This window comes from Tarenaya hassleriana, unplaced genomic scaffold (assembly GCF_000463585.1).
Source record: "Tarenaya hassleriana unplaced genomic scaffold, ASM46358v1 Cleome3, whole genome shotgun sequence".
Classification (NCBI taxonomy): domain Eukaryota; kingdom Viridiplantae; phylum Streptophyta; class Magnoliopsida; order Brassicales; family Cleomaceae; genus Tarenaya; species Tarenaya hassleriana.
The window spans coordinates 1,507,756-1,520,107 of NW_010966177.1; the positions used below are offsets into that span (position 1 = coordinate 1,507,756).

The 12,352-nt window shown below is 40.7% G+C and overlaps 5 protein-coding genes across 8 annotated transcripts in view; 3 read left to right on the top strand and 2 right to left on the bottom strand.

Annotated features, from left to right (window-relative positions):
- Window positions 1-299, top strand: part of LOC104818680 (protein qua-1) — a 3,152-nt gene extending 2,853 nt beyond the window's left edge. Inside the window, exon 4 of the mRNA XM_010548369.1 lies at window positions 8-299. Within this exon, the coding sequence (XP_010546671.1) occupies window positions 8-171 (164 nt within the window). The 3' untranslated portion in view covers window positions 172-299. The remainder of the gene's footprint in view (window positions 1-7) is intronic.
- A 783-nt stretch (window positions 300-1,082) lies between these two features.
- LOC104818681 (signal peptidase complex subunit 3B) lies at window positions 1,083-3,191 on the top strand. Its single transcript, XM_010548370.2, has 6 exons — window positions 1,083-1,332; window positions 1,584-1,631; window positions 2,225-2,287; window positions 2,522-2,575; window positions 2,706-2,792; window positions 2,888-3,191. Exons 1-6 carry the CDS (start codon window positions 1,207-1,209, stop codon window positions 3,011-3,013), a joined length of 504 nt encoding a protein of 167 aa, XP_010546672.1. The 5' UTR covers window positions 1,083-1,206; the 3' UTR covers window positions 3,014-3,191.
- A 2,234-nt stretch (window positions 3,192-5,425) lies between these two features.
- Window positions 5,426-7,381, bottom strand: LOC104818682 (putative pentatricopeptide repeat-containing protein At3g05240). The gene has a single exon (XM_010548371.2). The coding sequence runs from the start codon at window positions 7,260-7,262 to the stop codon at window positions 5,568-5,570; it is 1,695 nt and encodes a 564-aa protein (XP_010546673.1). The 5' UTR covers window positions 7,263-7,381; the 3' UTR covers window positions 5,426-5,567.
- A 100-nt stretch (window positions 7,382-7,481) lies between these two features.
- Window positions 7,482-9,482, bottom strand: LOC104818683 (glucose and ribitol dehydrogenase homolog 2). The gene is made up of 4 exons (XM_010548372.2): window positions 9,309-9,482; window positions 8,434-8,807; window positions 7,749-8,107; window positions 7,482-7,673 (listed from the first exon to the last, which is right to left on the bottom strand). Exons 1-4 carry the CDS (start codon window positions 9,411-9,413, stop codon window positions 7,651-7,653), a joined length of 861 nt encoding a protein of 286 aa, XP_010546674.1. The 5' UTR covers window positions 9,414-9,482; the 3' UTR covers window positions 7,482-7,650.
- Window positions 9,483-10,521: 1,039 nt separating this feature from the next.
- Window positions 10,522-12,352, top strand: part of LOC104818684 (serine--tRNA ligase, cytoplasmic-like) — a 3,452-nt gene continuing 1,621 nt past the window's right edge. The window contains exons 1-5 of one of the 4 annotated variants that reach the window (XM_010548375.2): window positions 10,522-10,724; window positions 10,800-10,880; window positions 11,410-11,551; window positions 11,641-11,711; window positions 11,981-12,142. In XM_010548375.2, coding sequence (XP_010546677.1) covers window positions 11,419-11,551; window positions 11,641-11,711; window positions 11,981-12,142 — 366 coding nt within the window. In that variant the 5' untranslated portion in view covers window positions 10,522-10,724; window positions 10,800-10,880; window positions 11,410-11,418. Of the gene's footprint in view, window positions 10,881-11,409; window positions 11,552-11,640; window positions 11,712-11,980; window positions 12,143-12,352 lie in introns of all 4 variants that reach the window. The other 3 variants (XM_010548377.2, XM_010548376.2, XM_010548374.1) reach the window with 3 other exon arrangements.

Consider the following 12,352-nt stretch of genomic DNA (forward strand, 5'->3'; position numbering starts at 1 on the left):
GCGGCGGCGGCGGCCCCCGGCGGCTACGGCGGCCACCATGGCGGAGATATGTACCACCCGATGATGTACGCACGACCGTACCCCGCCGTGAATTACGCCCAGCCGCCGCATACTGACTCGTACACTCACTTCTTCAGTGACGAGAACACTGACAGCTGTAGTATTATGTAAAATGGGTATTGTATTTTAGATATGCGATGCGTTTGTACTTTTGTAGTAATGTTTTCTTTATGACTCTCCCGGTTTACCTTTGAGGACAAAAATTGAAAATTAATAATTTGGTGGTCCGACATGAAATATGCCGAAAATCTAGACACGTGTAAGCGTATATTATAATTTTATCCTTATATCTATAAATTTGCGATTTGGGATCCTCACCTCATGGGATTTGGAAAGCCGCAAATGCATATATTTTTATGCAAATGTAAATGTTAATTTGTGGATCAATTTATTTAAATTAGATCGAAGCTTGATTATTTAAAACTCGTTTTTTGTGACATTAATGGGCTGGTTTTATATTGCATCTTATCATTACGTATTGGGCCTTGGTTACTCCAACCCACCACAAAGTATGACGTGGCCTTTATAAACCCGTTCCATATTTGATGCATTGAAAATTCCGGTTAAAGCCCTCGGATTTCCACACGGCCCATTTTAGGGAACACCATAAAAATTTTAACTCCATCTTGGTATTTACGATATTTGTAAATTCAAAATTTAATTTTTATATCTGATCATTTAATCTCTTGTCATTAGACCGAAATAAAATATTTATAATTACAATAAAACTGAAAAAAGTGTATTTGATAACGTCATTAGACTAATATTTTGTGATTAACAACACCGTTTTTAATTGCATTCTTATCAAAACAAAATCAGAGGATTGTTGATTGCAAAATTCTCGTCGCATTTTTGTTTCTTTTCCAATTTAGATCAGTAAGAAAAATCATCTAACATTGGGTTATAGATATTTGTCTGTAGAAATTTTGACACATCAGCAGTTCGGGCCCACACTTTACGTGTCTCGACCAATCACGTAACAGCTTCGATATAAAAAAAAAAGTATTAATCGACCGTAAAAAAAAGATTCAAAGAGGAAAAAAAACGTTCTTCTTCCTCACCGTCCGGTCAAACAGACAGATCGCGAAGCGAACTCGGTAAACGGAAAGTGCCCTAACCAGCGATTTGAAGGGGGAAGGGCCAAAGATGCATTCTTTTGGTTACAGAGCCAATGCTCTGCTCACGTTCGCCGTCACGATTCTCGCGTTCATGTGCGCGATCGCCTCCTTCTCCGACAATTTCAACAATCCAACTCCTTCTGCTCAGATCCAGGTATAAGATTCGCATATGTATATTCGACTTTGGAGAGCGTTCTTTATATATGGTGTATGCCGGATCTGTCTTTGATTGCTTTGGTTTTTCTCCGGGTTCGGGTTGTGTAGAACCCTAGTTTTGATTCTGGCTTTTTTGGTGGTGGACTGGAAGTTCAGTATTTGAAACTGGGAAGGATTATTTCTGGGTGCTGGAATCATGGAACTATGGAAATCCCTTTTTCTGAAATGGGTTTTTGGTTTTGGTTACAGATATTGAATATCAACTGGTTTCAGAAGCAACCCCATGGAAATGATGAGGTGAGATTTATTGTTCTTGTTTGTTTTTCTGAAAACTCGTGGCTTGTGATGTATGACGTGCACATTCTTTGGTAGCCTAAGCATGTCCATTATCGATCTATGGTGGTGATATTGATATAGGTTGACTAAGATGAAGGAAATTCTAGATAAAAGCATTTCTTCGCGTTGCTTTAGAGAAGTAGAAGCTTACTCTCAAACTTTGAAAGAGTTTGTGGTACCTTTAAAGGCGTCAAATTCTCTGTAGAGTTATCTTGAGCTTCATTCATCTTTTTGGGTTTCTTCTTGTCTTTGATGGAATTAAGAGTTCGGATGCCATTTTTGTCCTGGCGTAGTACCAGCCGCAAATCTCAAAATCGAACTTTTGGGATTATATATTAGTCCCAGGTCCTGATCCTGGAAGTTATCCTTGATTTCGTATATCATGGACTTTGGTTATGATATTTCAGAAGTGGTAGTAGCTCATAAGCTTACCTTCAGTCCTTCCTTTGTTTGTTCTTCATGGGTATTCTTCATCTTTGTTCTTTTTCGATTCATAGGTTATTCGCCAGCCGTTTCCTTTGTTCCTATTGTTTAATTTTTTACGTTTCATGCAGGTCAGCTTGACACTGAACATAACGGCAGACTTGCAATCACTATTTACTTGGAACACAAAGCAGGTTTAACATCTGGATTTAACTTAAATTTCTATTCTCTCCATGACCCAAGTCTCGCAAAATATGCTGAAACCTGTTGGATACTGCATTTCCAAGGTTCAAGAAATTCGCATAGAACAGACTTGTTTGGTTGAATGTGCATTGCCAATAAGTGTATCCACAGCTTCTTGTACCAATTTTTCCTGGCAAAGTACTAAACCCCCCTGGAAAGTTAACACAAAAATGAATTATTTGCAGGTTTTCGTGTTTGTAGCGGCAGAGTATGAAACCTCGAAGAATTCCTTGAACCAGGTATAGTCTATATGCTCCAATACTTTATTCCGCCGAAAACCTTATGGTTCTACTGTCGTTGTCTTCGAGCCCTTGAAATAAATCTGGATCCTTTTTGCTGAATTCCTTGAAATTCAACATTTTTTCACAGGTTTCTCTGTGGGATGATATAATACCCGAGAAAGAACACGCCAAATTCTGGACCCAAATCTCAAACAAGTACCGTTTCATTGATCAGGTACTCGAAGCTTTGCCCAATATTTTCTCCGACTCCAATCCCATCCTCTTGTTTCTTCTTCGCAAGAGTGTTTCAACGATTTCCGGATCTTGCAGGGACACAATCTCCGCGGCAAAAACTTCAACTTGACAATGCACTGGCATGTCATGCCCAAGACTGGGAAGATGTTTGCTGACAAGATAGTGATGTCTGGTTACCGTTTACCAAAGGCATACAGATGATGACAAGGTCGAGTTTTTAGGGTTTTTGGTTTCGGTTCCAGTGGAAGATTTGGTCTTTTATACTGTAAAACCGGAAGAAGAATTTCATGTTTTGGGCATTAAGAGACACCAGGGAGAGGTTCTTCAGTTGTTCAGACGCTTCAATTCCATGATGCTAAGCAATTGTTTTCCGGGAAAATTAACGAACCGGGCCGGACTAGACTGGGTTGGCTCTAGTGAACCATACCTAAATTCTTGTTGATAGAGAAAAATAGTCGAATATTATCCTAATAAAAAAGATTAGATAAGATATAAATGCAAGATTATAAGAATTTATCATCAAAATATCTGTGGATAGATTTTATTGAAAAGATATATTTTAGATAATATAAATGAAGTTATTATGGATAGATTTAAAAAATTAAAAAATGTAGAATTCAATTGTAATATATATATATATACACGAATATGTATGTGTATATAATATATATGTATGTATATATGTATATATATGTGTATGTATATATGTATTTTAGGTGTATTTTTGTATTTATTTCTTTATTTTATTAATTTTTAAAATTATGTGGCGGTGATGTGACAATAAATTGGAGATTTTTCAGAAAAGCATAAGATTTTCGTTTGTACACGTAGACAACATGCTTGTTTTGGTGGGAAACTTAAAAAACAGGATTTTTGTGGAATAAAATAATTGTATATATTTTTTTAGAATAAATATATAAGATTTGAAATAAAAGTATAGGGATTTTTGGCTATTCTTCTAATAATCAATTGAAATTTACCCAAAAAAAATATATTTTGAAAGCACAAGGTTTTTAAGAAATTTATTTTCAAGAGATCTTATTATATGACTCACGAGTTGTAATTGGTTTCAAATATATTCATGTAATTTAAAACTTTAGTCAATATCTTTAATTGTTTTGGAATAAGGTTAATCGAGTAATTTCAAAGAAAAAACAGGGGAAGGGTATTGTTATTTCTTTTCTACTCTGTTTTATTTTCCTTCTCTCTCAAGGAATAGATACAGTTTTTTTTTTTCGAGGGCAATTGAAAATGGCGATAAGATTTCGAATACTTTTTCCTAATCCCAAGCGATAATGGCGTCCTAATCCTTATGAAAGACGGAAAACGAGTCCTATATCTACACTGCACACACGCGTACTGTCATCCCCTGCGATACTTCAGGCTTTGAAACGAAGTCGGAGCAACGATGGCTGTTGCTGGGCGGTTGCGTTCCCAGCCTGGCTCTCTTGCCGGGAAACCTACCGTTACTCTGAAGAAACGTGGGCTACTCCCACCGGAACCGCAGGGAGAAGACTGCAAGATCCGATGTAAGAAACTGATGAGAAGAGAGAGCGGGGGAAGAGGCGTGGAAGAAGATGAGGAGAAACCCGGGAAAAGCGCGAGTACCGCGGGAATTGCAGAAGAAGGTAAGAAGCAGAAGAGAAGAGTCAGATTGAAAGCTGTGAAGGCGGCTGAAGAAGCGGAGAGACCCAGAAAAAGAAGAGGCAGAAAGCGAGCAGAAGCTGTTCAAGTTACGGAAGAGACCGATATGGACATGATGACCGGAGAAGCTACTAGGGCTGAGGAAATAGCAGTGAGATGCAGACAGAGGAGAGTTAAAGCTGAGAGAGTTGTGGAAGATTCGGACAGGAACAGAACAAGATCCAGAACAGCGGAAATTCAAGAACTACACGAGGAGCCGGAGAAAAGAAGATCAGATTCTGTACATGTCATGGAGGAAGATGAGGAACACAGAGGGAGATCAGGAGCTTTGGAAGTAATGCCAGAGAGACCCAGCAAACTAGGAGCTGTGGCGAAAACCTGGGGAGCATATAACGAGGTGAGGAGGAGGAGAGGAGCTAGAAAAATTCAAGAATACGAGGAAAAACCGATAGCAAGGACGGATCCGGCTGAGATACTGAAACAAGAATGGAACTTGAAAGACGTGAAGGTTGAAGAAGAGCGGCCAGGCAAAACGGCCAAAAAGATCATAAGGATAACGTTCACCCGCGATCCTTATGCTACGGAGTCATCCACCGATGAAGAAGAGGTATCGGGAGAATCAGACAGCGTACGAGGAACTAAGTCATACCTCTACGAGGTTGAAGTAACACAGATTGACTGTCATCCATCACTACAAAAACTTGAGAACCCTTCTCTTCAGAAGCCTCCTCTGCACAAAAATGAGCAAAACAGTGAAGTTAGCAGCAAAAGAGAAGAGGAGGAGAGCAGTACAAATACAAGTGGGTCGGAGACGAGATATTCCGATGGTATTGAGGACTGCTTTCCCTATATTCCGGGTCCTATACCGGATCTCGATGTTCCTCTGAAGGATATTTACCATTACCTTCTGTTAAATTGATCAAAAGGGCTTGCCTGATGTACACGAATGTACTTACAGGTTGTACACTGTCTTTATTTTCATAAACGCTAACACCCATTTATCATATACTGAGGTAAATTACAAAGACCAGATTGTTATTTCTAATCGATCTCTTGATATATAAAAGTATAGATGCTAAATGTATTCCGAAAAAACCATTCGGAATGATGTTTAAATCACGGTTTCAACTGAACTATTTGCAAGAACTTTTGCTATTCTTCTGCTCTTCATGGATTCTCTGACTAGCTTCACATCATACCATCGTCCAGCTTTGGCGAAAATATTAGATAGAAGCACATAAATCCCGCTACCGAGGTCTTCTGATGTGGTCATTTGGGATCTAACACGGTCAGCGAGATCAACATTCTCGTGTATCTCGCAGCCATTTAGTAATGCTCCCCAGATATTAGCATTAGCTTGGACCGGCATTGTCTGTACCAATCTCTCTGCTTCTTCAAACTGACCTGCCCGGCTCAAAATATCGACCATACATCCGTAATGTTCAACCGCTGGCTCTATGCGGTAGAGGCTTCTCATTTCGGCAAAGTGTTTCCGTCCTTCCTCGACCAGACCACTGTGACTGCACGCATACAAAACTCCAACATACGTGATTTCATCGGGCGAGACCCTACCCTCCTCTTGCATTCTCTCGAAAACTCTCAATGCCTCTTCTCCATGTCCATGACTGGCCAAACCCATGATCATAACAGTCCAAGCTATTGCATCTTTCTTTTTCAGATCCTCAAACACTCTCTTTGCGCTTTCTGGGTTGTCACCTGTTTTGGCATACATATCTACAAGTGCACAGATAATAGCGGTGTCCTCCATAGCACCCGTCTTCAATACATAACCATGGATGCTTTGCCCTAATTGTGTGTTTCCTTGAACCATTGAAGCTCTGATCAAGCTAAGAAACGTAACTTTATCAGGCATGAAACCTGTAGCCTGCATTTCTGAAAACATACGGAATGCTTCCTCTCCATTACCGCTTTGACTGTAACTCGTGATGATAGCATTCCAAGAAACCAAATTTCTCTGTGGCATTTCGTCGAACAGATACCTTGCAGTTCTTAGATCACCACATCTTCCATACATATCGATGATGCAGGTGGCCAAGATCACGTTGAATTCAGCTCCCGACAGAGTAAATGGATCAAATCCCAGTTCTTGGGTAAGATTGTGTAACCGTTTGCCCGTTTGGATGTCTTTAATTCTGCCACAAGCAACCAGAAGATCCGCCATTATCATCTCGTTTGGCCGCACACCACTGCCCTGCATATCTGTAAAAGCCTGAATCGCATCACGGAACAGATTGTTATTCACAAACCCAGAAATCAAGCTTCCCCAGGCAACGGCATTCGTCTTCGGGATTCCCTCGAAAATCTTCATGCCCCTTTCAACTTCCCGGCAGCACATGTACATATGAAGCAAGCAAGTAGAGACATACATATTGGCTTCAAACCCTGTTTTCGCAACATAACCATGAACGCATCTCCCGAAAACAACATCTTTTATGCCTGAACAAGCCTTGAGAACGAAAGGGAAGGTGAAATGATCCGGAAGATACCCTTTCCGAAGCATTTCTCTGTAAAAGATCAAAGCTTTATCTGGATTTAGATTTTCAGAATAGCCTCTGATCATGGAGTTCCATATATATACACTAGGATGATCTATACTCTCGAAAAGAGATGTCGCATAGCTCAGATTCCCGGTCTCCGAATTTGTGCAGAAATCTATGAGCTTGCTTAAAGGAATGACCTTCTCGATAACGGAGGTTTTGATCATGAAGCTGTGAATTTGCTTCAGCTCTACCATGGTCCTGCAATTCTCCAATAGGGAGAGAACTGTATTGTAGTGTTTCTTCATGGGTTTCCCTCATACTGCTGCAGAGTAACAAACACGGGGAGGGGCTTATATAACAAATGAATCTGGATTCTCGATCTCGAATTCATCACACCAAATCTGCCAAGATATTCATCAAAGTTCACAGCTTTACGGATGGGATTGAACAAAGTTTTTGATACAGAGAAAAAATGAATGAAACCACAGAACCAGAAAGAGGAATTGATGAAAAAACCCTAAATCGAAACGCAAGAAAACCATTCCATTTATTAGGGTTTTCGCATTATTTATTGTACAAAACAGAGCCATTCACCGTCTTGGTACACTATTATACACACCACTTGCAAACGCAGTAGTATACACATATATACATCTATATCAGGTGGATGTAGGAAAGGCGTCAGGCTCCGGTTCAAGCGTTCACGATCATACCACCTGCGAAGTTACGTCGTTTTCACAGTCAATAGTGAATCCAAGGTCGGAATTCAGACAGTAAGATAACGAAATTACCGTTGGGATGGAGGACTTGGCCGGTGAAGTAGGAAGAGCAGTGGTTACAGGCCAAGAACACGTAGGACGGAGCGATCTCGACGGGCTGAGCAGCTCTCTTCATCGGCGTTTCCTCCCCAAACTTCTTGATCGTCTCTTCGGAGAACGAGGCCGTTACCAGCGGAGTCCAGACGGGACCCGGAGCCACAGCGTTCACCCGTATACCCTTCTGCACGAGCTGGAGGGCGAGTCCCCGGGTGAACGACACAATCGCTCCCTTCGTGGCCGCGTACTCGAGCAGGACCGGATTCCCTGAGTATGCGACCACCGAGGTCGTATTTATGATGCTGCTCCCTTCCTTCATGTGCTTCAGAGCATACCTACAAAGAAATGCCAAACCCGTAAAATCTCGTAATAGGGGCGTAAAACGAACCGGTGCGGTTCAACCGGTTCAATTCGTCAAAATAAGAAAATCCTCGATTCTAACCCGATTTAATTAGCTCGGATCAGTTCACCAAACCAAATACAAATAATAAAAATGTTAAAAAAACATTAAACCATAATAAAAATATTAAAACATAAAAAAATAATAAAAATTAACAATTCTACACGAGAAAATAAATATGATTCGACTCGTCTATATCCGTGTTTCATTTTATATTTAACGAAAACATGACAATGGTGATTTTTCATTTCGGTTGCTTACTTGGCGAGGAAGAACTGGGAGAAGATGTTAGTACGGAAAACTCTCTCGAGCTTGGCCTCCTCGATGTCCTCGATGGAGACCTCGTGCTGCTCGGCGGCAGTGTTGACGAGAACGTCGATGGCTCCGAAGGCGTTGACCACTTCGTCGATGACCCTCTTGCAGTTCTCCTCGAAGCCGAGGTCGGTGGGGATCATGATGGGGTCCTTGGCGTCGCGGGTCTTGGCTTCCTGCAGGGCGCGCATCGTGTCTTCCGCGTCTCTGTCCTCCCGTCCCTTCACGTACGTGAAGGCTACGGTCGCTCCCTCCAGGGCGAAGGTGTGACAGACCGCTCGCCCTATTCCCGAGTCTCCTCCCGTCACAAGCGCCACTTTTCCCTGCCCATATTCCACCAGTTCCATATACACGTCCGACGTTCTGATACATATATACATACGTACATATGTGTATATACACGTATTGCGATGTGTGTATATAGAGAATGTTTGATGGGAGTTATATATACCGGAATATCTGTGCAGTGTTACATCAAAAAAGAATGGCTTCTGCTCGAATCAAAGGCGTTGTATGTGCGTACAGTATAGTCGATATACATATATGTGTGTGTGTATACTAGTGATCGAAATCCAAATCTGGAAATGAACTATCTTCAACTGGGTTTTAAGTACTAGTTAAATACCTCATGTGTAGTCCTACGTGATTTGTTCGTATATGTTACAAGATGTCATGTAATCGTACACGGAGATGATTACATAATATTACACTATTAAGGAAAAGAACATATATAAACACATCCATATATATATATACACACACACACGTGTGAATAAGCGTATCATAATATACGCGTAATATGTAAATGTGTTTTCTGGTGTTACTTGGAGTTTGTTGCAAGCTTTGTAGTGGGAGCTAGTGAACTGAGGAGAAGGTTCCATGACATGTTCTTTCCCTGGTTGCGTCTCCTGCTTCTGCGGCGTCGCCATTTTCTCTCCTTTTTCCTAGAAAATTTTCCCACGAAAACCTTATTAGAGACTTGTTTGGAAACCGAGAAAATGTCCCTCGGAACATACAAACAAGCAACGCATCCCCCGAGTCGAAACCATGAAAGCTCGGTCGACGTGACACGTGGCATCAACCTTCTGCCACGTGTGTTATTGAACGGAACTCAGCTGTCCATGAAAATGATAAACATCAGGGGTGGGCGTTTCGGGAAACGGTTCGGGTTCGGGACGGAATAGATCGGTTCGGTTTTTTCGGTTTTACAAAAATAGGTACCAATCGGGTTTTTTATTGTATTCGGTTCGGTTCGGTTTCGGTATCGGTTCGGTTCGGTTCCGGGTTTTATTAAAAAAAATGTTAGATTTCCTTTAAAAATATTCGGTTTTTCGGGATTTTTAAGGTTCGGTTCGGTTCCGGAAAAATTCGGTTCTCTAAAAATGGTACAGTTCGGAAAATAACAACGGTTTCGGGTCGGAAAAAATACCGTTTTAACGGTTCGGTTCGGTCCGGTTCCGAAGAACCGAACCGAAACGCCCAGCCCTAATAAACATCGATTGATACATATTTGTATATGTTTTCGGTGGGATTTCGATCGGTCCATTGTGAGTGATATTTATCTCTTTAGGACATTATCGTTTTGGTTTCTTTTGCAACATGAGCCTCTAATGGTTTGTTGTATTGTATCTTTTTTGTGTACAATTTCAATTTTCATAGATGTTGGTCCAATCTGTTACTAGCGATAATATCCATATATATAACCGCTATTATTCAACGATTTAGTTTTATCATCTCGATCTCTAATAACAACACTATGCGAGGGTAGGAATTAATTTTAATTTTTACATATTCGTGTAAATTGGAAATATAATACATACTTACTCTTGAGGACGATGATCACTATGTAGAATAAATTGGGCCTATTGGGCTCAGAATTGCTCATGGGCTTTTTGTATTCAGGCTTTGTATTGAGAAATCAGTTCGTACGCCGGTTTTTGTTTTTTTTAATATTGGTGAAATCCGATTGTAATGCTAAATACAATATGAGAAGTTCAGATTTATTTACCCAAGTGCCACTAAGAGTTATATAGTCTGCTTCGGTTTAATCAATTGGTGTTCGCTAGACAGAATCTTTTTCTGTCGAATCGAATCAAGATTTGTTTCAGTTGGATAATATCTTGATTTTTCTCAATTTAATTCGATCCCGGGATTGGGCTTTTCGCGAATTAGGTGAATTTTGTTGAAGGATATGTAAATGTACCAGAACCGAAACTACATTCAATTTCAAATTCGCTTCGGTTAGGGTTTTTGTTTCTCGTCCTCTAATGATACGTAGGTTGAGCAAAGTTACAATAGTATCTTCTCCTTCGCAGCTTGTAAGCACTAGGACCCACATCTGGCTAGGGTTTTTCCCGGGTTTCCATCTTCTTGGCACTCCGTCGCTCTTTACGCAGGTTAGGGTTCTTCTCATTTGTATGGCTTGTTTGATTTTAGGGTATATCTAGATTTATTTTTTTTTACCGATTTTCTGTTTCTGGGTTTTGGAATCTGGCTGTCAAGTGTCAGACTTTCTGTCTATGATCTCGAATCCGACACATGTTGAGGATTAATTTAACGACATACCCTTTCGAAGAATTTTACATTTTGCGCTTTTGATCCCAGGAGAACGACCAAAGCCATTAGCATATTTTCTAGGCATTGCTCCTCAAATTTATCTCTCTCGTTATTCTTCATTTCCGAGTTTGACATTTCTTAATTGGTTCTACTCTGGTAAATTTATCCAATGTATTATCAGATGTTTGATGCGTCTGATGCATATTCTCGTTCCATTTTGGGTTGGAAACCTTTCGGGTCTCTTTCGTTGTTCAAGTCTGCATCTATAATGCATCTGCTATTCAAGTGATGATCGATGGTTTCATGCAGTAATGTCGTGACTTTACACTTTCTAATTTGTGGTATTGTCTTTTTGTTGTTGGAGAGTAGAGCAGGAACATGTTGGATATAAACCTTTTTCGAGAAGAAAAGGGTAACAACCCTGAGATCATCCGCGAATCTCAGCGCCGCCGCTACGCCAGCGTCGAAATTGTCGACGAGATCATCAGGCTTGACAAGGAGTGGCGCCAACGTAATTTCCCCTCCCTTGCTCCCAAGCATAGTCTATTGTATGTTTCTCATTTACGAGTTTCGTGCTGTTGTTAATACTTTTATTTTCAGGCCAATTTGAAGTAGAGAATTTCCGGAAAGAGTTCAACAAGCTCAACAAGCAAGTGGCCAAACTTAAAATCGTGAGTTTCCTTTCCTTTCCCGTCTGTTTCTGTTCCTTATCCGATACTTTCTGCTATGTCTTTTGTGGAAGTTGTGTTAGAATTTGGAAAGCTTGAGAATCGAATCAGCAGAGTGTGGTACTTTATACAGATATGAGATTTTTATCCAAATACCTGTTCAGTTTTAGTTGTATGAATGTCTCGTGGTTAGGTTTCCTTTTATATCGTGTGACTGGATCTGATGGTGTTAGTAATGTTTTTTTTTTTTGGTGGGGGTTTTCTGGAAATAGTCTGGTGGTGATGCGAGCGAGCTGATTCATCAGACAGAGAAAAACAAACAGGAATCTGCAGAAAAGGAAGCGGAAGTCCGTGAAGCTTTTGCTGCTTTGAAAGCCAAATTGGAGACAGTCGGAAATCTTGTCCATGACTCCGTTCCAATTAGCGATGATGAGGTCCGTGATACTTTATTATGCCTTTCTTTTCTGTTCCTTAGTGTTAGGGAAATGTGAGTGACCCGAATGAGACCGTCTTGGACCAATCCACGGATGAAATGATAGTCGATAGCAACATGTTTCATACGAGAGTGAAACACGGGGTTTGAGCAAAGATATGTCGCCCCGACGTTGTCACAATAGATGACCGGCAGATCGGAGGGGGGACAC

Bases quoted from the DNA above. Each gene is read 5' to 3' on its own strand.
- LOC104818681 (XM_010548370.2), top strand. From the start codon at position 1,207: ATGCATTCTTTTGGTTACAGAGCCAATGCTCTGCTCACGTTCGCCGTC. The intron at 2,288-2,521 runs GTTTAACATCTG...AATTATTTGCAG, and splicing joins TTACTTGGAACACAAAGCAG to GTTTTCGTGTTTGTAGCGGC. The intron at 2,793-2,887 runs GTACTCGAAGCT...CGGATCTTGCAG, and splicing joins AGTACCGTTTCATTGATCAG to GGACACAATCTCCGCGGCAA.
- LOC104818682 (XM_010548371.2), bottom strand. From the start codon at position 7,262: ATGAAGAAACACTACAATACAGTTCTCTCCCTATTGGAGAATTGCAGG.
- LOC104818683 (XM_010548372.2), bottom strand. From the start codon at position 9,413: ATGGCGACGCCGCAGAAGCAGGAGACGCAACCAGGGAAAGAACATGTC. The intron at 8,108-8,433 runs GTAAGCAACCGA...ATTTCTTTGTAG, and splicing joins TCCCAGTTCTTCCTCGCCAA to GTATGCTCTGAAGCACATGA. The intron at 7,674-7,748 runs GTAATTTCGTTA...GTAACTTCGCAG, and splicing joins CCAAGTCCTCCATCCCAACG to GTGGTATGATCGTGAACGCT.